Raw genomic sequence first — 22,196 nt, 5'->3', positions numbered from 1 at the left:
TGTTCGAGTTCAGTGATGGTGAGTTAATGACGTAGGGTCTGCCTATTGAACAATGTGCCTGAAGTTTTTTCAGATTAGCTGTTCTCCCCAGTAGTGATTGGCAATATGTGGTGGCAACTGCAAGTCAGAGCTTCCACAGTTCCATCCTATTTCCAGCCCAAACAAGCTGTATGTATAGTAATACGGTGCAATAGTGTAAAAAAATTTACAATATAATTAATTTTTTTTTATTCTGGTTCTCTCTGGGCTATATAGTCCCTGCCTGTTGTTTTATTTACTCCATAGCTATTTTCGTTTTGTAGCTATTTCCTTTAGCTTGTAGCTCTAAGGTCAGCCTAAGGACAAGATGCTCCTTCTAGAGATGAGTTGTGAACAGTAACAAGTAGGCTGTGTAAATGCTTCTTTTCTTCTGTGTCATTCTGAAAACCTAGCCTGGGAGAAAACAAAGCCTCCTTCGGCTCAGGATTTAGGTCCTAAATTCAGATTTTGAGGTTGACATTATTCCTTTGATGCCTCTGAGTACATTACAACAGAATAGTTGCAAGGTGATCCAAAGCCATCCCCACATAAGTTGTAATTCTCCAGGTTGAGACTGGGTTTTATAGCCATTTAAATGTACAGGACAGAATTAATTTTTTTTTTCTATTTTGCTAGATTCCTCCCCCCCCAATAATTTCATGTCATTGTTTCTATTTTTAAAACAATGTCTAGATTCATAAACAATGTTACAGACCATGCATCATGCTGGAATCAATCCTTTGCTAGGACATTAATACAAGTGTATTAGTTATGGCTACTGTTCTAAATATTTGCTCCGTGAGGGCAGAGGATTTTAACATCCAGCCAGAACAACTGATTAACAGAAATGGAAAAAGTAATAGTAGAACACTCGGCTCCTCTTTCTTCTTCCAGACAATATAAATATGCTGGTGGTGCTAAATGCCTTCATTCATAAGCAAGTACAATAAAGATTAGTCTTTAATTATTTCTGGCATATGTCCTTTAAACTCAAAGCCTGTAAATCGCAATGGGCAAAGGGTAATATGTCTTAACAGGTTACACCTCCCAAAGGATTTGTTGATTGACATCAAAATTGTTTCCCCTCCCTCTCTTCTGACTGACAGAATGGCAGGTGTGAAGTGATGGCAGTGTGCTGTAATAATGTGTCAAAAGACCTTAAATCAAGACTAATGTGGCTTCAATGATAAGCTCCCAAACGTTTGTATGGCAGAAAATGGAACTGTAGGGCAGATTCATCTTGGGACTATTATATCTTTGCACTTTTTAAAAGCACTTTTTAGGTAGTGTCCTTGGATGATCATGGCGCAGAGGTTTGAGAAGTATTTCTTTCTAGAAAGTCGTCGTGAGGGGAAAAACATTTCTATGCTTACTACGGTGAAGAACTTACATCTAGTGGGTTTTTTGCACAGGAATCTTTTAACGTAAAGGTAATCCAGAACCTGAAATAGATAAAAATATACTTGTTTCAGCAGTTACTGATGGTTACGCCTTTGAACAAAATTCAACGTTTAATGGTTGAAGAAACAGTAGAAAGGCAGTGAGCACAAATAAGGGTGAATAGAGCGGCAGTTTCATGTAAGCCACCTCTGATGTGCAGTTTGGACAGAATTTCCTGACCTACGGGGAAAACTAACTCACAGTCGAAAGGATGATGAGTCATGAAATCCCCGTTTCACTCTACAAGAGGGGGTCTTTGCATGCAAAAATATAAACAAAAATTGAACAAAACAGCACAGAAGCTGCTGAAGCCCGGTCAAATGGTGGTACAAAAAAACCCAGCAACTGTGTAAGGAGACCAGCGACGGTCTGAGTTCTGCCCTAAGGGGCAAACAGATCTTCTCTGACCTTCCCAAAGTTTCAGATGAGGACATCATTACTCAGTTTCTGTATTTGAGGGTACTTGAGCAGAGCACTTGAGAGTACCAAATGCAAATTTTTGTGTACAAAACTCAAAATGCCTTTACACGTTGTTACAATGTCTCTCATGACAAGAGATTTTGCATTTGTTATACAGGTTTAGCCAGAATGTTATGAATTTTAACGAGACAAAAATGCCAGTCCTGTTGATTATTTCTCTTCTTTGGAAAGCAATTTTTGTGCGTTAAAACTGTAGGGCATTTTAAGATAATAATTATGCAGAGAGCTTCATGCTGAAAATTTATAGAAAACCTGCAACTGGATTTTTGGCATTGTCTATATAAGTAAAAGCTTTTCAGTATTGAAAAATGCAAATATATATATTATTTTTATATATATAAACAAACAGGAAAGTCATTTTTTTATAGGTACAAGGCATGGGTGTGGGAAGACAGAAATCTTTGCCTTTAAGTTTACTACTCAGCATTTACACAGGATGCTAACGATGGATGGAAAACCACCACTGTTTCACAACTGGTGTGATAGCTGATATCGAAATGTGCTGGCCAGCACAACCCAGTTGTAACTGAATGAATGTTATAGTAACACCACGTCACTGTGGGGAGTGCATGAAGGTTAAATTAGAAACTCTGAGTACGAACACCAAACAGGCCAATTATTGCTTTGGCCTTAGACAACATTCATTGTGGATAAGAGATGAACCATGTTGGCAGGGCAGGTGGGAGAAACTTCCAATAATTCCTCATGTGCCATCTCCTGACCTGTGAAAAAAGAGGTTTTAGGTTATCAGGGCTCTCTAAATAAATGAAATCAAAGACAAAATAATTTAAGATCTTTACTTAATGCTTTTATGTGTGGCTTCTTGTTTCAGGCTCGATCTGCCCAGTTCCAATTACCTAATGCAAGAGGCACAGGAGGGCCAGTCTTAACGGAGGATTCCAAGGAATTTTGTACTTCCTTGGAAACAGCATTTTTCAGGGGTGTTTCCCAGCAGGTCTGTATGGAAATCTTTCAATTAGTTCTCAGCAATATGATGACAGATACTGGAAAGAAAGAAGGACTTCTATGATAATACTGCATTCTGGATCAAAAAAACCCCCTTAGTACCCTGTAGTTTCTGGAAATTTCCAGAAAAGACCTCTGTTGCAACTCCAGATGCCTGCTTTCGTACTTATTCCCGATGAAACAGGTATGAAAAAATTAGAAGGCAAGCCAACTCAGGTAAAAAATGAAATTAAAAAAAAAAGTAAAATAAAGTAACAAAACAAAAGAAAAGCCAAGGCAGTTTCTTTACATTATAATTGTAGGTCAGTTTAAGAAAAAAAAATTACCGCAAAAATTCTTGCTGACTGACAACAAAGTAATTATCATGACAACTTTGGAGAAACCTGGTCTACCCATCTTTCAGAGCACAAGGAGCAATTTCTGACAGGGGAGTCTATGCACAGAAAGAGAAAAGTCCTGGTTCCAACTTTTATACAGTAACAAGTGAAACTGGAGTTCTGGGAGCGGGAGGAAAGGGTCTGTGGTCATGGATATAAATTAACATGAAAGGTGTAAATTAAGCACAAGCAAAATGCAAAATTAAGAATTCATAAAAATTATTGCATAAATAAGTTGGCTTGAAAGTAAGAGTTAAACAACAACCCACACCACACCCCCCTCAATATGTCCTAGTGCTTCCTCAGTACTACAGTTGACAACTGGTCTAGAAAGTGAAGAAAGCGTTAACGAAGAACTAAATTGTGTCACTAGTGCTGGAGAAGATACACGGAAGCATCTATTTATTTGAAGAAAGAAATTGTTTATAAAGACTGAGAATGAAACAAGTCTTCATGTAGCATGAAGCCGCATCTGGCAGGACACAAGATAATACGGATGAATACTGCCAGACTGACTGCTCCATTTGCATCATCCATCCACAATTTATCTCCAGTTTTCATATAGCTACATTTTAAAGATGATCTCACCCTAAGCTCGCAGTCACTCTTTATCTCCCCAGCTTCCCAGCCACAGACTTCACATGTATTTAATCCTCATGTCTTAAAAAAACCCACACCACAATTCCCTCCTCGGTATCCCAAAGCAAGGCCTAACAAGTGAGCTGCCGTTGTCCTCTTCCTCCCTCCCTCCTCTGCAATCACCCTTTGCTAAACCCGCCCTCTGAGCTTCATAATTTCAGCTGCTTACATACGATGCTCCCTGACTTGGGTAATTGCTACCAAAAGTGACTCCAACAGTTGCAGACTCTAACAGGATCCCGGTCCCTGCTCCAGGGCCATACAGCTAACCGAGTTCCAAGTTTCTGTTTCACCTCTTCTGTATCAAGCAACTGAATTTCTTTGCTGTTTGACAGCCTGTGTGAAATGCCATACTAATTTCATTTTATATATATATATACACACATACATATCTATATATGTCCTCGTTCTGGCTTACCCAGCAATGAGGAAACAAATTCTGAGTGCTGCTTGACACTTGTTTCCATTGCTGAAGAGAGCAACAAGAACTGAAGGGATGTCAATCTTTCTGCTGTCTCCCAATGTGACGACTTTATGACAAAAAACGTAAAAACCCAATAAAGCAACAAAACACGCGATCGATACTGCAGTTTGCAGTGCACTGTATTTAAATGTACACAGCCTCTTTGTACCTCTACAGAATTCCCCACCCCATGAACCAGTTTCATGGAAGTGTTATGGTCCCCTGGCCCATAATCATGGTCGAGGAGCAAAATCTAATTCCCAGTACTGATTTTCAAGTTAGGCTGCTCAAATATGCCTACAATCACTAAATGACAAGGCCATCAGCACACAAAACAAAGCACACTACCACACCGTCAGCAATTTACATTATATACACTATTCGAACGGCAGTACACTGCTAATGGCTGTGGAAGAATGGTTCCTTTTCACCATCCAAACACTTCAACTGAAAAATAGGGTTTGAAAACGTTTGTCTTTCAATTTCTTTCCTTTTCATTATTTATGTTTTTATCTAAGTCCTCCTTACCATGTTTGTGGAATAGCAATCATAATTGAAAAAAAACCTGTTAAAAATAATTGGCCTTTCTTTTTCCCCAAAGAAAAGAAGCTTTATTTCTTTTCTTTTTTTTTTTTTTTTGGGTGGGGGCAGGAGGGTGTGAAAGCTGGTTTTTTGTTTTATTATCTACTTTTTGCATAAAACACTGTGAAAACACGCACTACGGTGAAGTCTCAACCCTCCACCCAAGCAGCCATTTCAGTAAATGTTTCCATTGGAAAAGTTGGTAAAATATGACAATATTCCTAAACCTCATTTTTCCTCTGAAGCATTACTTAACCCTCAGGCAATAAATTTAATCACTGAAGTGAGAAATGGACCCTTTTAGTAAGGCTTTTAACTACACATCTTAATGAAACCTGAACAAATGGTGTCCCTGCCACTATGCTGGTTGCATGTGTGTTTATGTATACTATGAAAGCAAAATAAATATTTTTCAAACTTAGAGATTTATTGTTCTATGGTAATTTCCAAAGAGCGCTGGAATATAAACAGACAATTCTTTCTTTTTACGAACTGCAGTTTGCCAGCTTTCTTCTTTACGTGACTAATGACCTCCACGAGGGGCTTCACAGCGGCTTGGTTTGTTACTAGAGCCAGAAAACATGTGGTTTTGCCTACAAGGACAGTGTGTGCATTTCAAGGTATGTTCAACTTTTTATGTGACTTTGTTTGTTTGTTTGTTTAAAAACCACTCGCATCTCTGACCTCTGACACTGGCTAACCCATGCTGTAGGCGGTGGAAACGGAAGTTTCCTACATCCAGGCATTCATTTTCTGTTAGTTGAATCCCTGCATGCTACTCGTGTCGCTTGTCCCCCTCCTTTTTAATTCTAATGAATTTTGTGCCTTATAAAATCAAGCTGTTTCAAATACGAATAAATCTGTATGTCAAACCCATCCTCTTCCCCACAAATACAAATCTGAATATGACTATTAGGACCCGTGCACATGCCCAGTTTCTGTATGAGAGCAGTCTGCCTATCTGAAGAAGTCATTTGACTCCTCTGTATTGCATTAGACCACTGTCATTAACGACAGAGGTGTCATTTTGATGTGATCTGTGAGGGAGTAGAAGCTTTGAAGTTGAAAGATAGAATAGACACGGATAAATTGTGCTCTGAGTATGCTGCTATTGCACCATTATTGCTGGCAATTATTTCACCAAGTGACACATCTGATAAAAAGTCATCTGCCTTGCTATGGAAAGAAACCACCGTTCGCTGAAGCACATGCTATATCTGTCGATTTTAGAGCCTGACGAAACGCTCATTAGTTTTGGCCTGATCGTTCTGCACCAATCTGGAACTCTTTTGCATCATTTCCCCCCCTCCTCGTGTTTTCAGTTGCTTTGCTTTTCTGAGATAGCACTTTTGTTTTTCTGTTTTAATGTTTGGCCAATTTCTCTCTCTTCTCCAAACCACTTTCCCCAAAACATCCCTTCCTAATGATGTTCTTCATATGCGTCCCCCTTCTCTCACTCATTCCTTAATTGTGTTGAACGGTGTTTATTTCTTTGTTGGTTTCATAAAGAGGGGTTTTTACAGCTTTTTTTTAATCTGTAGAGCATGTGAAATCTAACTCCTCCAAATAAATTGCAGCAGATTCCAGGTGATTAAATTTCAGGTCATTTTTAAGTTAAACATGGAATACAGATTTGTTCCTTCAGCTATGCCCCTTGGGCTGAGCCCTTAAGTGGATTCATATTGCGGGGTTCCACCTAAGTAAATACTTCAAATAAAGGCAAGCAAATAAAGGAGCTACTGCCAAAATTCCCAGGGGAATTTATTTATATTGATTCCCTGGATGATGATATGTCTGTGATACAGAAAAGGGAACAGGAGCATGCAAGCAGGAATCTTTTAAATAAACTGTGTGATCAAGAAGAAGATAAATGAAATTACATTTTTAAGTGTGTAGGGTAACAGTGTGAGATAAAAGGTCATAATTTATCATCAGATGTTTTTATCTGACTAGTAAAAATAATAAATTGTTAGAGGATGAACCGTACGTACATTAGAAAGGAGTTCCTTGTCACATTAAAGGATTCTGGACAAATCTCTCTAAAGCACAAGTTTTGAGGAACAGAGGCATGGAAGGTACAGAGGTATCATAGGTTTCAGAGGTTCTTCCTATTTCTAAGCTGAAGGACAACGTTGTTAGAAAACAAGCTCATGTTCTGTGCTTCAGTTATTATATTTTCCTGAATAGGTGAGCTGTAAAAGAAGGTGGCCTCAAGCCATCCACCTCACAAAAATAGTCTTTTACTTAGAGTTTCTCCTGCACCCGGCAAGCGCTTGGTTTCATCCTGGGCAGAGCAATGCTTTTTGGTGAGATTCGAGGTGTCAAAGAAGCATTACAAAGCCCAGCCTGCTGATTTCCCTACAGAACACCCTGCAGGCATTCAAGCACACATTAACAGAACTATTTCTTGAAAGTCCAGCTACCACAAATGAATCAAATGGCTGTAAGGAGTTTCCTTGCTTGATGCTATGATCTTCCCTGCAAATTCTTTGGACAGAGTCCAAGTATGACAAAGCATCTGCAGAACCTAAATTGAAAAAGTAATGTATCCTTGCAGAAACCGATCCAACGCTGGATCAGCTGGATCCAACACTGGAAAGATGAATGCCGAACCAATCCGTGAACTTAGAAGGGTTTCCTTGTCACAAGTGCCATCCATGCAAACAACAGTTACCCAGCCACCCAAACCTCTACCCAGCTCCAACTCCCCTCTCCAGTTCCACTGGCAGATGTGTCTACACACCTAAGCATCTCTTCTTCTTTGCCTTCCAGGTTTCTCAGTCCATGAGTTTTTAAATAATTTGATAATTTTAATAATCTGCTTAAATTTGATTCTGTGAAATGCTGTTTCTCAAGAAGTAATTCATCAGCATGGGAGACTATATGGTAGCCTAACCTGATGACTTTTTGGGTTTCCCTAAATTCTGTGGTCGTGCACTTTTTTATGGTTTCTCCATTGTAGCTATATCTATATATAGGATGATGAAAGCATGGGAGTCTGCGTATCTGACTAGAATATCACAGAAGAAGCAGTGAAGTTTGCCCATTATGAACAGACAGAACAGAGTGGGCTGATCGTGTGCAGTGGGCGGATAGGAAATGAATTTTACAGCACACTTCAGGAAGCCTGTCATAAGGAAAAGTTATCTTTGAAGCGATCTCTTCCTCAGTGGGAAAATATTATATATGTGCAAATCATGGCCTTTCTTGGCTTTAACTAGTATCCTCAAAGTTATCTTTGAAGTAAAGGAACCAGTCCTGTTTCCATCAATTCCAAACTTTAAAGTATTGACTTTTAAAAAAGCTTTGCATTCAAGCTTTGTAGGCCTGAGGTGGAGGGCTACCTAATTCAGCCTGCACACATGGATTATGAACCCTACATGTAAAGTCTTTGATCCATGATAAAACAAACATTTAGTGATTTGCTTTGCGCTGCCCCTTCAGATAAATGCATTTCAAAATATATACTGTATTGTACCTGATGTCTAAGAGTTTGCTGGATAACACTTGAATGAGTGCACTGAAAAAAACAGATATGTTTACAGTTACTCAACAATCAGAAGTTTCAAATACAATACATTATTTTACAAGTCTTTACTGTGGTTTTGATTTGCAAACCTCTGTGGAGAGTCTAAGAAGACAAAGATGTTGGAAATAATAAGAGTTTCTTCTTCCAAGCAGGAAAAGAAAGTGGAAACTGAATAAAGTATTAAAAAAAAAAAATTGCTCTGGAGTGTTCATCTCTCCCCAACACATCCACTGGGACACTTTGAACTCACTCTCCCACTGACTGTAAGATCTTTTTGACAGAGACTGAAAGTGTCTGGTTACTGGACACTAGTGTCTAGTTGCTGGAAATAAATGAGAAAGTAAAAACAGGAAAACTGCACCCAGAGGTAGATGAAAATTTTTGCATAATGGATGTTCTGAAAAGAAGTTATAATAATCTACATGTATTTTCAGGCCTGGGACATGGAAGGGAGGGGAGTCAGTCAAGTACATATAGCTAGAAATCATGCTTAGAACCTAGCTTAGCTGCAGAAACACTATATACTTCAAGCCCTCATGGATAGATAAATAAAGTTTTTTCTGACTTAACCAAGATTGCACAAAATCTTTGCTAATGAAATCTGCCTATGTTATTTCTCATTTTGTTTTGTTTATATATTGTTTCGTTACTTGGCCCTGCTTGTCTTTCCCTGTTTTCTTTCACAGCTAGAGTTCATTAAATACATAATGCCTATTTGGAAGGCTTAGTTCTTTGTACTACCTTATGAAACAGCCAGGTACAGTGAACTCACTTGCTCTATAAAAGAGTAAAGATCACATAGAACCATTACAGAAAACAGAGAAAGTCTGAATATTAATTCAGAGCAATTAACTTAATGAAGGCCGGTATATGGCAGTACAGTTGCATTTTAAGAATAAGCACTGGCTTCAGAAACGGAGTTCTTTCTTAGAAGGAAACTTTGAGACAGGTGAGTGACAGAGGATAGACATGAGGCTACCTCTTTCTATATTTTCTCCTTTTGGTCCCATGATGGGAATAGTAACAGATGTCAATCCCCTGCCGGTCACCTTCTTGAAGAGGATGAGGAGGGCTGGAAGATCCAAGGTCAAAACCCATGCAGTTTTATCAAATACTCACCATGAATGCACACCACCTTTTCTTCTGATACACTGTAAAGATTTTCTCACTTGATTGCACTCACTCGTATTTGTAATCTATGTATCTCCTTAGGAAGCCATTACGTGATAAATTCTCTTTGAAGGCGAAGTGCAGGTCCCAGCCGTGCAGCCTTTCCCCACACTCCGCAGATGTGGTTATACGCGGCAGAGCCAGCGAACTGCAAGCCAGGAAGCAAAGCAGGCTTAGCAAAAGGCTCTGGATGAAGAAACCATGATTTTGGCTGCTGGTGTGTATATATACACATTTCTCTTCTCGCCTCAAGATGCCTTTTTGTTATTTATTTATTGAAAATGCTGTGTATCAGTCCCTTCTGCTTGTTTTCAGGGAACTGGGAAAAGGAACTGATTTTACCTAAATCCGGTTTGCCAGTTTATGCTGTTCCCTGTGACATACAGGCCACCTGGTGCAACCGCACGGTGACGCGCTCGGCTTTAGTGCTCCTTGGCAAGCAGTACTGTAACGGCATGACGTGACGTCAGCGAATGCCCGCGCCTGCAGCGCCGCGAAGGACTGACGCGGGGTTTACAAGCCATAAGCCCGACACTGCCCACACCTGTGCGGCTGTCGGCTTTCGCAGATACTGTACAACCTCAGTCTGGTGGCAAGATTCACGTTTTTCTTTTTGACGTGTTAGCTGTGTCTGAAGGTTGTTTATGTTCAGGGAGAGGGAGACACTCAAACGTTCGCCCTCGTCGTTTTGCCTTTAAACTCTAAGATCTGGTAAGGAAGCAGAGTTCTCCCACGGCCTAGGAAAAAAATAATGTTGGTAACTTTTTGAAAGCAGTGCATCCTGTGACAAAATTCTCATCCCTACCTCTGTCATTAACTGAGTACTATTTTACTGTTGCTGGCAAAACCTGTGAGCTTGCAAAGATGAAAGCTGGCACAGCGGTAATGCACGATAACTGTTAATTGATAAGGACTCAGTAAGATCTTTGATTGCCTTTCCTTTAATACTTAGAAATAGGCCTGAACATGCTCTACCTTTGAAGTGAGAGAAGATTTACAGTCTTTTTTAAAACAGCTTTTTTTCTAGGGGCTGCAGGTGGGGCAAAGGGTGGAGTTGTGGTGAGGAAGGACAGGAAAGAGGGTCTTTTTTTCATGTGTGCGGGTTTTTTTATATTGCTCTAGAAGATTCTGGCAAATGTTTGACCTTGCCTTTGGGCTGGGAGGCAAAGGTTTGTTTCACAGTTCCCCTGCCTCTCAGTGGCACTCCTTCAATGCACAAAGCTATGCTTATGAAATCACCTCCCTAGCTTAAGCCATATATTTGCAATTAAAATAAATAACAAAAAAAAATTATCGTCAGACACAGCAAAAGGCAATTGCATCCTAATTAAAATATTGTGAAAGAGTAGCAGGACTTCCTCATACTCCAGAAAAGGTGTGAGCAGCCTGTACGTTCACTGCAACCACTTGCTGACTAGGACCACTGTATCATTTCAGGGGAACTGCATAGGTTGCTGCTCAATCTAAACTTTGTGCTGATGAGTACAGGGCTGTAGATACACAACAGAACAGCTTCTTACCTTAGTTATTCTACAGCCAGGTTTGATTTAAGTGTTTTTGACAACAAGCTGTGCCACCTAGGAGTCAAGACCCTAAAAAAATTAGTAGATAGCGACATATATGCGTAGATACTAATATACGTGTCCAAATGCACACATGTATATTCATGGACAACTACGTGATGTGGATCCTTGTGCAGGGAGCAGACACCTAATTAAACCTGTGATGAAGAATTATCTTCCCATCTTAAAATGGGCACCTGTTCATAGTGACTACTGTGGCTGCCCCTCACTGCCTTGTTATCACTCTCCTTCAGCAATGAGAAGTCAAGCTTACTAGTTAGGGCCTGACACTATGAAGGGGTGAGGTCGAGGAGTAACATCTAAAGCAGACCTAGTACACGTCTCCATGCAGATTTACTAACACAGAGTAGTCCTTTCATTGACCTGTTCGAGGCAGGCATCATGGTTTTTATGGTACATAAACTCCCTTCCCCATTGAGAAGGGCATGCTTTTGCCAGGCGTACTCAGTCAGGGCCAGACCAGTTTGCTTCACTGATGGTCGTGCTGAGCCAGTTTGTTACACAGTTCTCCATAGTCCTGTGCAAATACTGTTGTGCATCGTTTTTTGTTGGGTTTTTTTTACCCCGAAACACTCTGTTTGCTTAGAAAACACCAGCGTAGCCATTTTATACCAAGTTCTTTGCGTTATTTACCTCTGAGTTAGGACCAAATTAGCTATTTGTACTTTTTTTTTGTTTCTTGGGTGCTTAACTGAGTCTTTTGCAGTGCTCTGCTCATCTTCTTTCCTCTCCATGATTCAGAATCAAACAAGGTTTATCATACCGGTTTTGATTACAAATCACTGTGGTGATGGTGTTGCACAGAAGATTGGTGATGTCAACTTTAATGACAAGGTTATTTTAAATACCTAAATGCCAGCTGCATGCACACAATCTTACAGATTCCAAAAGAAAATGAAGTTTTTCTTAAAAATATACAGTTGCATGTAGGATTACAACACAGTTGCTGTGTTGTAACAGAAGCAACATAGTCCAAATCTTGCAATAACTTTTAAATGTACTTGTCATAAGAGATCAGAAAATCTTTGGACTGTTTAGCAAAATTATCAATCTATCAAAACCTGACTTATCATTGATAAAGGTGCCATGAGATGCTCTGTTCAACCATGTAAAGTAGCTAAATAATGGCAGATTATAATTGTATTTGACTACATAACTGGTGTTAGGGTGATGCTTGTTGTTACTGCAGAATTATTCACTTACAGCCCTCACAGCATCCTCCACGGCAGCTGATATTAGTTATTATTAGGAAGGGGCTGATTCTGGACAGCGAGCAAGAGAGAAAGGCAGCTGGGTTAGTCTTAGCTCAAAGTATTAATAGCATTGATTTTGTGAAAAAATTATTATTCATGACTTGGTGATATGTGTTGCATAGCTTTATGAGACACAGCCTGTCTCAAAGAGAAAAAGAAAACACAACAATCTCTCCTTCTTTTAGAACACAAATACATAAATTTTAATCTGAGAAAAATACAAAATGAAACCATGTACAAGTTATGTACAAACCCTTTTTACAGGACAATATATTTATCACTAGATATTACATATGACAAAGTCAGGTAGATCATCTCTGAGCACCAGCATTTGTTCTCTCTCACCAATCTATAATGGTAAAAAGTAAAACAATGAAGTCATACTCCTTTTTCTTGATGAACTTTTAAGGTAAGATGATAGCTGGTTCTCAGTGTACCCCACATCCCCCCTCTCAAATTATAACTAAATAGACACATGTAGCCATCAAAATATATTGTATTGTGTTTCTGTTTGTCATTTTTCCTGATGGAAGGAAAAAAATCAGCCTTGAACTCTACAGAAAAGCAAAAGTTAAAGTTATATCAATTTTTCTTTTTTTTGGACAGAGGTTTTTGCTAAGCGTGTGTGTCCCAAGCTATACCATGGGAGAAGCAGCATTTTTTAACTGCTATTTAATGACAACTTGAGATAACTTCTGCTGACCTTTTTGTGTGGTTCCTGTTAGTTATCGTCCAGTCAAAAAAGTGCTCATATGCTAGATTTTTGGTTTCTGAAAAATCTATGATTTCTATTACATGTATTCAACTGCCTATACGTTGTGTTTTGGGTTTTTTTCTGTTATAAAGATCTCCTCTAAAATGCATTGACTGAAGCAGTAAGAAGCTTTCTCTCAACCTCACTAAGGTTCTAATTAGATGCAGCATTACTTTGTTTAGCTTCTAAAGTTAGATATTGTTCTTAATTAGACCCAAAGTGTTAAAAAAGTATTTTATATTTTGTTTTCTTCTTTCCCCATACCCCTTCTCATTTTGACAGTTAACAGTAGTACACCATTATATAAAACAGATACATTAGACCAGCAGTCCTATTAACTTCAGTGGAATTTCCTTAATTATATAGACTACCGCACATTATCGACTATACAGTTTCGATGTGGCTGCATGTTCTATAGCAGAGAATATCTGTGCAGAATAGATACGTTACTTATATAAATACAGCTTTGATAAATATTGGGCCAGAATTGCCAATACTATAGGCCTATGTACCATCCCAGGCAGTGGCCACAGCTGAACAGCTACGCCATTCCTTTCATTATTTTGGATGGGGGCTGTACCCACACTGTATTGCTCAGTACAAAAGTACTACAAATAGTATGTCTGCTAACTGAATATTAGGACACCTGACGTGCATATATAATGAATCTTTAACAACTGTGCTCCCTAAGCTTGGTATTGTTCAAACACCCTTAGAATTAAAAAATAAAAATAAATAAAAATAAAAAAGTCTGTGTTCAAATGTTGGGGGTATTGGTGGCTCAGATGGCAGGGAGAGGAAAACAAAGGAAGGAGTATAAAGAGCTCTCTCTTCCCCTGAATTTTCCTATGCATCTGCCATTGACTCTGACAGATAATCCCAGGCCACGCCGCTGTAACACGGGGAAGGGATTTCTGTTTTCACTTTGTCCTGTTCATCGCCTTTCACACACTTGGTTATTTTGTTTAAGCACATTTGAAACTAGAAATGAAAGGTGAGACAAACACTTCTTTTGGTGTTAAAGAAATTCACAATGATAACAGCTTTAAAATCAAAATACCACACACACCCCCCCTGACTTTAACGTGTGTTCATTTCAAATACATTGGGATCCAGCAGCCCTTACAAACCTGCTTCTTGATAAAACCATTTTAGCGCCTGCTCTGTTTAACTTTAAGCCCATGTGTGTCAGCTGGAGCAGGGCAGTTGCTAACATGTTTATGGATTTGCTGGTGAGTGACCAAGCAGTGAAAACATGCATAATTACCCATTTGTAAATTATTGCTTTTTTTGTCATGCATCCAATTATTGCAGTAGTTTACACATACACACACAGAGAGAAAAAACCCAACACAAACAGTCCTCTCTGAACAAGAACATATTATTATACTTACCCCTTCTTCTCCTACTCTATGAAGAGTCAAGAAATGCAAATCTTCCTTACACTGGCCAAAAACCCCAACAACAGCCACCTCACCTACCACCACCCGACAACCTACAATAAAAGCCTATAGACAACACTTGTGGAGTGCCTCTTGTACATTACATGCGATCTACTTTTCCCCTTTTCCACATTTGGCTGAGGCCAATTAAGTCTTTTCACATCCACGTCCCCTGAGTCATTGGGTGGCCTTTTTCTTTAAAATTCAAAAATAGAGGAAAAAGGTTTCTTTAGTGGCTAAACTTGGCTTCATGTACAGCCCTGAGGGCTACAACAGCCTGTAAGCTGCTGAAGACTCATCAACTCTTTAAGACGGATGGCTGTGTGGTTTAATAAGGCTACAGCTGGATTCTCATTATCCTGAAGCTCATGGCCTTCATCTTGTATAAGGAGCACTGACTTTCTCGTCAAAGATGAACTGGCTAGAGCTGCGTGCTTACATTTGCTTGAGGACATGGACGTGTCACGTCCCTCTCACCCCCTGCTTTCTCCATCCCTGTGCTCCTGGCTTTTGGGCTAGCAGGGCTTGTAAGGTCCCTTGGTGTTACAGGTGGAATAACAATGTTGTCCATGAACCTGTAGCACCGAACAACTGATCATGCCCTGGATCAAGAGCTTTGTACTTTCTGCCACAGGTACTTCATACTGTTTGGTCATCAGTGCTGATCTGGAAGAAGAGCTGTTAAATGGAGGTGACAGTTTTAGAAAGTTTTGGAAAAGTACAAGGAAATATTTGCATCTTTTTTTTTTTTCCTATTAATAAATACATCCTATAATTATCACCTTACAAGCAACAGTAAGATAGTCAAATTGAGGCATTAAAAATTACATTTAGACTCTGAATATCTTCTTTTCTTTACACCTTAACTTTTGCTGTGCTTGGCACTTACTTACCGCCCAAAAAACAACCCATGGGAGGACCGTTCTATCCTTTCATCTTAGTGCTCATGGGCTTCAGGGCACAAATTAAAACAAATAGCCCGTTAGAGGGACAGCAGACTTTCTGGCCATGGTGTGGGAGCACGCGTGTGGCTGGGTGTGAGCATGGGCCGGGAGCACATGCCTGCTCCAGCAGTGAGAGAGGTTTCTGCAGTGGGCTGTCCGTGCACTGCCGATACAACTAACAGGAGCGGCTGCTTTTTGGTCAAACAGTAGGTACAATTCCTCAATGTGCTAACCTGCAAGTCACATATAGTTTCTTTTTCTTTGTGTCCTCCTTCATCCCACCCCACCACTCAAAAAATAATGATCACCTTTTTGTGATGACTCCATATCAGATACTTATACACCCCCATATATATGTGTCTGTATATCCACACACATATGTATGAGTGTACGTGTCGATGAGCAAAAACACAAACACACACACTCTCTCTCTATCCAATATGAGTTACCAAAAAAAATTTTTTAGCCTGTATTAATTGTGCATGCAATTAATGAAATAGCTGAAATTCCTTTTTTTCCCCCCCTTTTGTTGTCTTTTGAGAAAAGTGTAAGAATTATTAATAAAGATCAAAAACTTATTTCTACATCAGTCATCATGTGGCCTGTCAGCTGTCTCTTAGGCCACTTTCCCAGCCACTTGCCCTGATGTCACTTCATATATGCAAGTATCGGTGCTGGCCTTACTGTAATCTGTAATGGCTGAATGTCAAAGATCTCCAACAGGTTTTCTACATGTTCCTCCAAATGCCAGAAGTCAGTCCTGCATCTTTGATCATCAGAAAGAGGAGTAAGAAAAGATTATTGATTGCTCTTAGCTTTTCTATAAATGGGAAACTCAAAACGATAACTATTCTTGTTTCTGTCTGTCTCGCTTGCTCTCTACAGGTGTTTTTCTGTCTATGCATCATCACATATGGAACTACCTGGGCTGGGAGAGAGTGTGAGTGTATTCAGATCTTGCCCTTTATTTATGTACACTTGGCAGCATGGTATTTTTGGGTGTGACAGTTAAACTGGACAGAGACACACACAAACCTTAGCTACGTAGGAGTATTGTATTATTATTTGATTCATTAGTACGTTTTACCCAGTGAATGCTCACTTCTGAAGGAAGGACACTCAGAAACGACAATATAGATGATAAAGAATAAGATATAATGTTCTATGCCCCTACATTAAACAGCAATCTTCTAAGGAAAAAAAAATAAATTCACATGTACTTGGTGAAGATGAACACAAATTTCAAAAATTCTCCTGTACTCAAGGAACAGCTTTTTTTCAGTCTGGTTACAAAACGAATGCAGTTCATAAATGAAAAAGGAGCACTGACTTCAAAGTAAAGGCTTAACATGACCCAACGCAGAAACGGATGGAGATTATAACGTGTCACTAGCTGAAGCAGCATAGGTTGGAAGAACTCACCAGAATCATCTTCTGTTTTGGGGACTGTGAAATGGGTTAAACATGGTCTAAATAATAATGAAAAATTGCTTAAATCATTTTGTTACTTTGTAAGAGAGTGAAATATTTTAAACAATCCAATTTTACAGATACTGTATTAACAATTCTTGTTATTGTCTTTAAATAGCTATTCCACAAAATGTAACAACAAAGTAGTCACAGTCCAAGAAACCACTCCAGAATAAAGCCTATTAGGTGTTAGTATGGTTGTATTTGTACTGCAGCCAGTGGACAAACATTAAAGCTGAGATAGTTTCGCTTAAATGTTGGATTATATAGTGGATATCATTGTTTTCACAATAAATTCAATCATCTGCTTTGTATTGGTCTGACTCATTGATATTTCTCTAATGATAAAAGTACCACTGTATGTTTTATTCTGGTGTTTACAATTCTGCAAAATTACAAAGCCAAAAGTTAACTTGCACAATGAAAATCTGCCTTTCCTGAAGACTGGGTCCTATCTGTTTGTTTTAATCCTTACTAGCACAGCCTTTTTTTCTTTTTTTCTTTACACAATTGTGCCAGATGTTGCTAATTTGAGATCGAGTTACTAAATCAGTTAGTTAGAACATCAAAGGCTTGGGTGGATAGATACTGCAGCACAGATATGAAACATCACATTTTTGTCTGATGGCTATAAAGCTTGTTGGCGACTTTGTGAAACCGCTGACACAAAAGGCACCCATGGAAGGCCTTTTGTAGGTTATCGTAATAAATACATTCATTGCTTCTATTTTGATTTGTTTATTACTGTACTTTTATGTGTGCTGTCCCAGCAAAGTGAAAAGAAAATCGAAGGAAATAAAAATAAAGCAACTGCTTTGTGCAGGACTTGACTTAACTGAGAACAGCGTGTTGTGAGTTATAGGGCTGAGGGTCAACCAGTTTTTATCCTGATTCTGAGCTCACCGAAAGGAGATTCAGCGTGCCTTTTGCCAAGGTACGCGATATCATTAAAGTGCAAAGATCTGGAGCTAAACCGCTGTACACATCAGGAAGAATTTGAACCAAATAAGCAAGACTGATGCAAGGCCGTCAGGATTTTTGAAGTAAGGAACCAACCAAATTCGGTAGGTGAGAAGACTTATAACTTATGATTTCATGCACTGTTTATGTACTCTGGATTAAAGCACTCTAATACCTGGCAAAAGAAGAGGAATTGCCAAGCTTGCCCTCCTGGAATTAGCAACTGCTGACGGCTAGTGGGAAAGCGGAGTGGAATTGCCAGAGCTGCCATTTACAGCAAGTGCTGCCTGGGAGCACCTTCTGTACGCGGCCCTCGGTTTCGGGTAGTGATGCTCCTCCGCCAGTGTCACGGAAAGCTGCCAAGGTCGCTGGGCTGCTTGTGTGTGGCTGTGTCCGGGGCGGGGAGGGGGGCGCAGGGTGTGTGTGGTTAGACCTTAACGTAACCGGCAATTAAGATGATCTGCATATGGTAATAAAACAAAGAATATATCAGAAAAATGCTACATGTACAAAAATATGACTTTCAACTTTGAAAATAAATAAGTTCAGTTTATTAAGAGCTGGTGTCAATGCTGAACAAAATACACATCCTCCAGTAAAGAAACATTTTGTTGAACTGTTCTTTTTTTTTTTCTTCTTCTTTTTTTTGATTTACTAAAATACAAGTTGGACCTTTTTTTTTAATTTTTGTAAATATATCATTTGTCTCCCTTAATTACATGTCCTTATAACTGTGACCATCATTCTCCTTTAAGCCAAAGACTGAGGTGTTTGGTGGTTTGGTGGTTTTTTTTATTCTTAGGAGTCTGGCCACATATGCAGGTTTTTTAAGGGAAAATACATGACTGAAAAAAAAAGAAAAATATAATTTTTTTCTAATAAATAAAAATAATTTAAAATGCTAGAGGCTATACATGACTAGTTTTGAGTATGTTCATTTATAAATGAAATAATAGTTTCCAAAATATGTGGAAGCAATATTAAAGGCAGACAAACAAAGATCTGTCTACTTTATTTTCCCATTAAGCTTGCCCTTCTTAACAACTTCTCCGTCAGTGGTTCAGCATGTAAGAGGAATAAATGTCACATCACCATTCATGAAGTTTGTCAGGCTTTAAAAAAATAGTTCTGGCCTCGAAGGAGTCAACATTCATCTTCAACTTCTCTGATTGGTGGTATCAAGCTGCTTGTCGATTTATATTGATTGATCTGATTGGCCATGTGAGTGCTCATGGGCTTGATTTGAATGTTTCTGGGATAGGCATTATCCGGCTCATCTGTAAACCATTTCTTTTCTGCTAAGGAGCAAAATGGGTAGAGACAGAATAAGGAGGGAAAATAAGAGTTTTAATTAGTGAAGCACAGATACACGTAAACACCAAAAAGAAAAAAAGAAAAAAAGAGGGGGGAGCAGTCAGTAAAGTTTATAGGGAAAAGGCAATCAATAGAAGGTGACTTTGACTAATTATTAGCAGTATAGTGCATTAGATTAATACCTCTGAAAATACTTTTCATGAAGGAGGATGACATGTTTGCACATTTGATAGTAGAAGCTAAAGAAAACTGTCAATATGCGAGTTTGCTTGTTGAATGTGAGCGCGCTTTTTTTTGTTTCATGCTCAGGTGAACACCCTCTGATTCATTTATTGAAAAAATGATACAAATAAAAGGCTAACCTGAGAAGCCAGGGAGAGCAGACGGGATAAGGGTAATGTAGAAAAAGGGGATGTGAGCCCATATACAGAGGAACACTTAAAGAGTCAGAGGCTTCTCTGGACCATTTCAGCCTCGGGGTGGTCGCTGCCGCTGGCTCAGAAACCATGCGGGAGAACGTAAAGAACTTTCCATGGCTGGTGCTAGAATAAATCGGGCTTGCATCCATGCTGCCAGATGGCTGTGTTCCTGCACAGGAGGCCATTCTATTGCTACTAGCAACCTGGCTGCTCGGCGCTACCGAGCTCTCCGGCTTGGGAAGGAGTATGGAACATAGCTGGTGCTGCAGATGAGTGTAGTAGGGGCTCAGACCAATCCTGAATGGATTGGTAGCGATACATGGGAGCAAGGCAAAGGACGCAAGGACTTAAAGGAAGATAGAGCAGAAGCTGTTCTTTTAAATCTTTGGGCAGTGGCTGTTTCCGCGACCACGGGAAGAATTTGGTGGTACTAATTGAGGGTGGGCTGGGAGCAGGCGGGAGGGAGCGAGGGTGCCGAGAGGCTGCAGCCGTTCCCCAGCTGCTTATGACTGTAACCACTGTACTGCGTTGCTCATACGCAAACGTGGGCAAAAACTTCTTAAAATTCACAAAAGAAACAAAAAAGAGAAATAATTTTCTTAAGCCTTTGGAGAGCAATTACTGCTGCTATTTCTTAATTACAGGTGTGCAACTTTAAGACCAGGAGTTTCTAAGTCTTTGAATAGAGCTGTCTTGTAGAGTGGCTTATGGCCATTAGGCGCTTGTCCTTTGACAAGCATTTGTGAACAGGTCTCCATTCTCACCCCCCTTCCCCGAATTCCAGGGGTGGGCGTGCAGAGCAGTGGGCACTAGCGGTTCTGGGGATGGCATTCTGCAACCGGGGCACATCGGAGCTGCTCTCTTACGTGTATGTACTCCCTCTTATTCCAGTGGGGAACCCAAAATGCTTCAGAAGCTTTAGTGTCTCACTTGCATAAGACAAAGTGCCACTTTTGCTTACCACTGAAATGCTCCTGCATCTGGACTGGAATCAGGGCAGGAGTGGAAGGGGTGTTCATTTTAAATAAATAAATAATAGTTAAAAAAAAGCAAAGCAATATCCACCTCGGAAACCCAAGCAGAGAAAAGAAACTGGAAGACCAGGAAGAATAAAGGACAAATATCTGGGCAAAAATGCATACAAATGAACGACGAGCTTCCAAGCTAAGGCCTCTAAAGAAGTGGGCTGATTTCCAGAATTGCTGGACTTCTCAGTCACTTTTGTGAATATGAAATTTAAACACTTATATTTGGCATGGATTTTAAGCATCTACATGCAACACCCCCACCCCGCAACAACAACCCCCAAACTCATGAGGGTTTAATCCATCTTTTTTTTGTTACCTGTGCTTATGCTTTTTAAAAAATTTAAATTGAAAAAAAGGTATTGTATTAATCATTACTGGCATATTACTGAAGGTAAACAGAACTACTATATTGTTTTTCTTGTCATTTTCTAAAATGTATTTTACTTCTTTTTAAAATATTTTACTCATTTGCGATCAGGGTAAATAGTTCCCTGCCGCCTTAAAGTTGCCCGAGTCTGAACAATGTTCAGTCTCCCATCTCTCTCTCTCTCTCTCTTACCTATTATAATTAAGTTCCCTTTGATTCGAACAGATTGGACGATAGGAATTCATAATGTTACATCCTGCACACTGAAGCTAACTGATTAAGTGCTTTAAATTATTCTTCCTGACAGAATGATAAAGTTACAATCTGTTCAGAGATGATCTACAGCTTGCCAGACTCCTACCGCTTCTTTCTACATTCATTTATCTTTTTGTCAAGCAGTTAAAAAAAAAGCAAGCCTCAATTCCATAGATCTTTTAAAGTCATCAGAACATCTGAATTATTAATGAGACTTTAAGGGAATGGTTCCTGATGGAGGCTGGTTTAAGAAAGGTTGTAGGAAAAAAAAAATCTGGGAATGTGTACACATCAAAATAATTTCAGCTCCATTTAAAAAACCATTTAGTTCAAGTGTGACACATGAACCATTATGCATTTGTGGAAACCAATTTTATGTGATCTACGATTAAACTAACCTTTCAGAGAGGTGTAAAGTGTGATGGTTATCATGTTTTAAAAGCCTTGCAAGATCACATAAACAATTTCAAACCAACAGTTTTCTAATGGTTTGTGTTTAAAAGTATTTTGAGGCAAGTTAAGCATGGTGAACTTTTATCTCTACTTTCGTTTTTTTAACATATGGTGCACAAACTTTCCTTACAAACTTGGTGCAAGTTAATTCAATTTTGTAGCAAGAAAGGGGAGAACTGTGTGCGTGCCACGGATCAGGGATGAACTGCGCTGTGTGCCTCAGCAGCCGGTGTAAAGCACGGCCATCCCCCCTGCTCTCCCCGCAATTTTCAAAACAAGGCAATTAGTTG

The 22,196-nt window shown here is 39.4% G+C and overlaps 1 protein-coding gene across 6 annotated transcripts in view; it reads right to left on the bottom strand.

Annotated features, from left to right (window-relative positions):
- Positions 1-18,301: 18,301 nt before the first annotated feature.
- The window catches only part of KCNMA1 (potassium calcium-activated channel subfamily M alpha 1), a gene marked incomplete at its 3' end in the record, with an annotated part of 525,005 nt that continues 521,110 nt past the window's right edge, over positions 18,302-22,196 (bottom strand). For 4 of the 6 annotated variants that reach the window (XM_082002435.1, XM_082002437.1, XM_082002438.1 and 1 more), the window contains one exon: positions 19,200-19,368. In XM_082002435.1, the coding sequence (XP_081858561.1) occupies positions 19,344-19,368 (25 nt within the window). Of the gene's footprint in view, positions 19,369-22,196 lie in introns of all 6 variants that reach the window. The other 2 variants (XM_082002432.1, XM_082002434.1) reach the window with 2 other exon arrangements.

The sequence above is a fragment of the Phaethon aethereus genome (genome assembly GCF_964289735.1).
Source record: "Phaethon aethereus genome assembly, chromosome: 7".
NCBI lineage: Eukaryota > Metazoa > Chordata > Aves > Phaethontiformes > Phaethontidae > Phaethon > Phaethon aethereus.
This window is presented reverse-complemented; position numbering and strand designations above follow the sequence as displayed.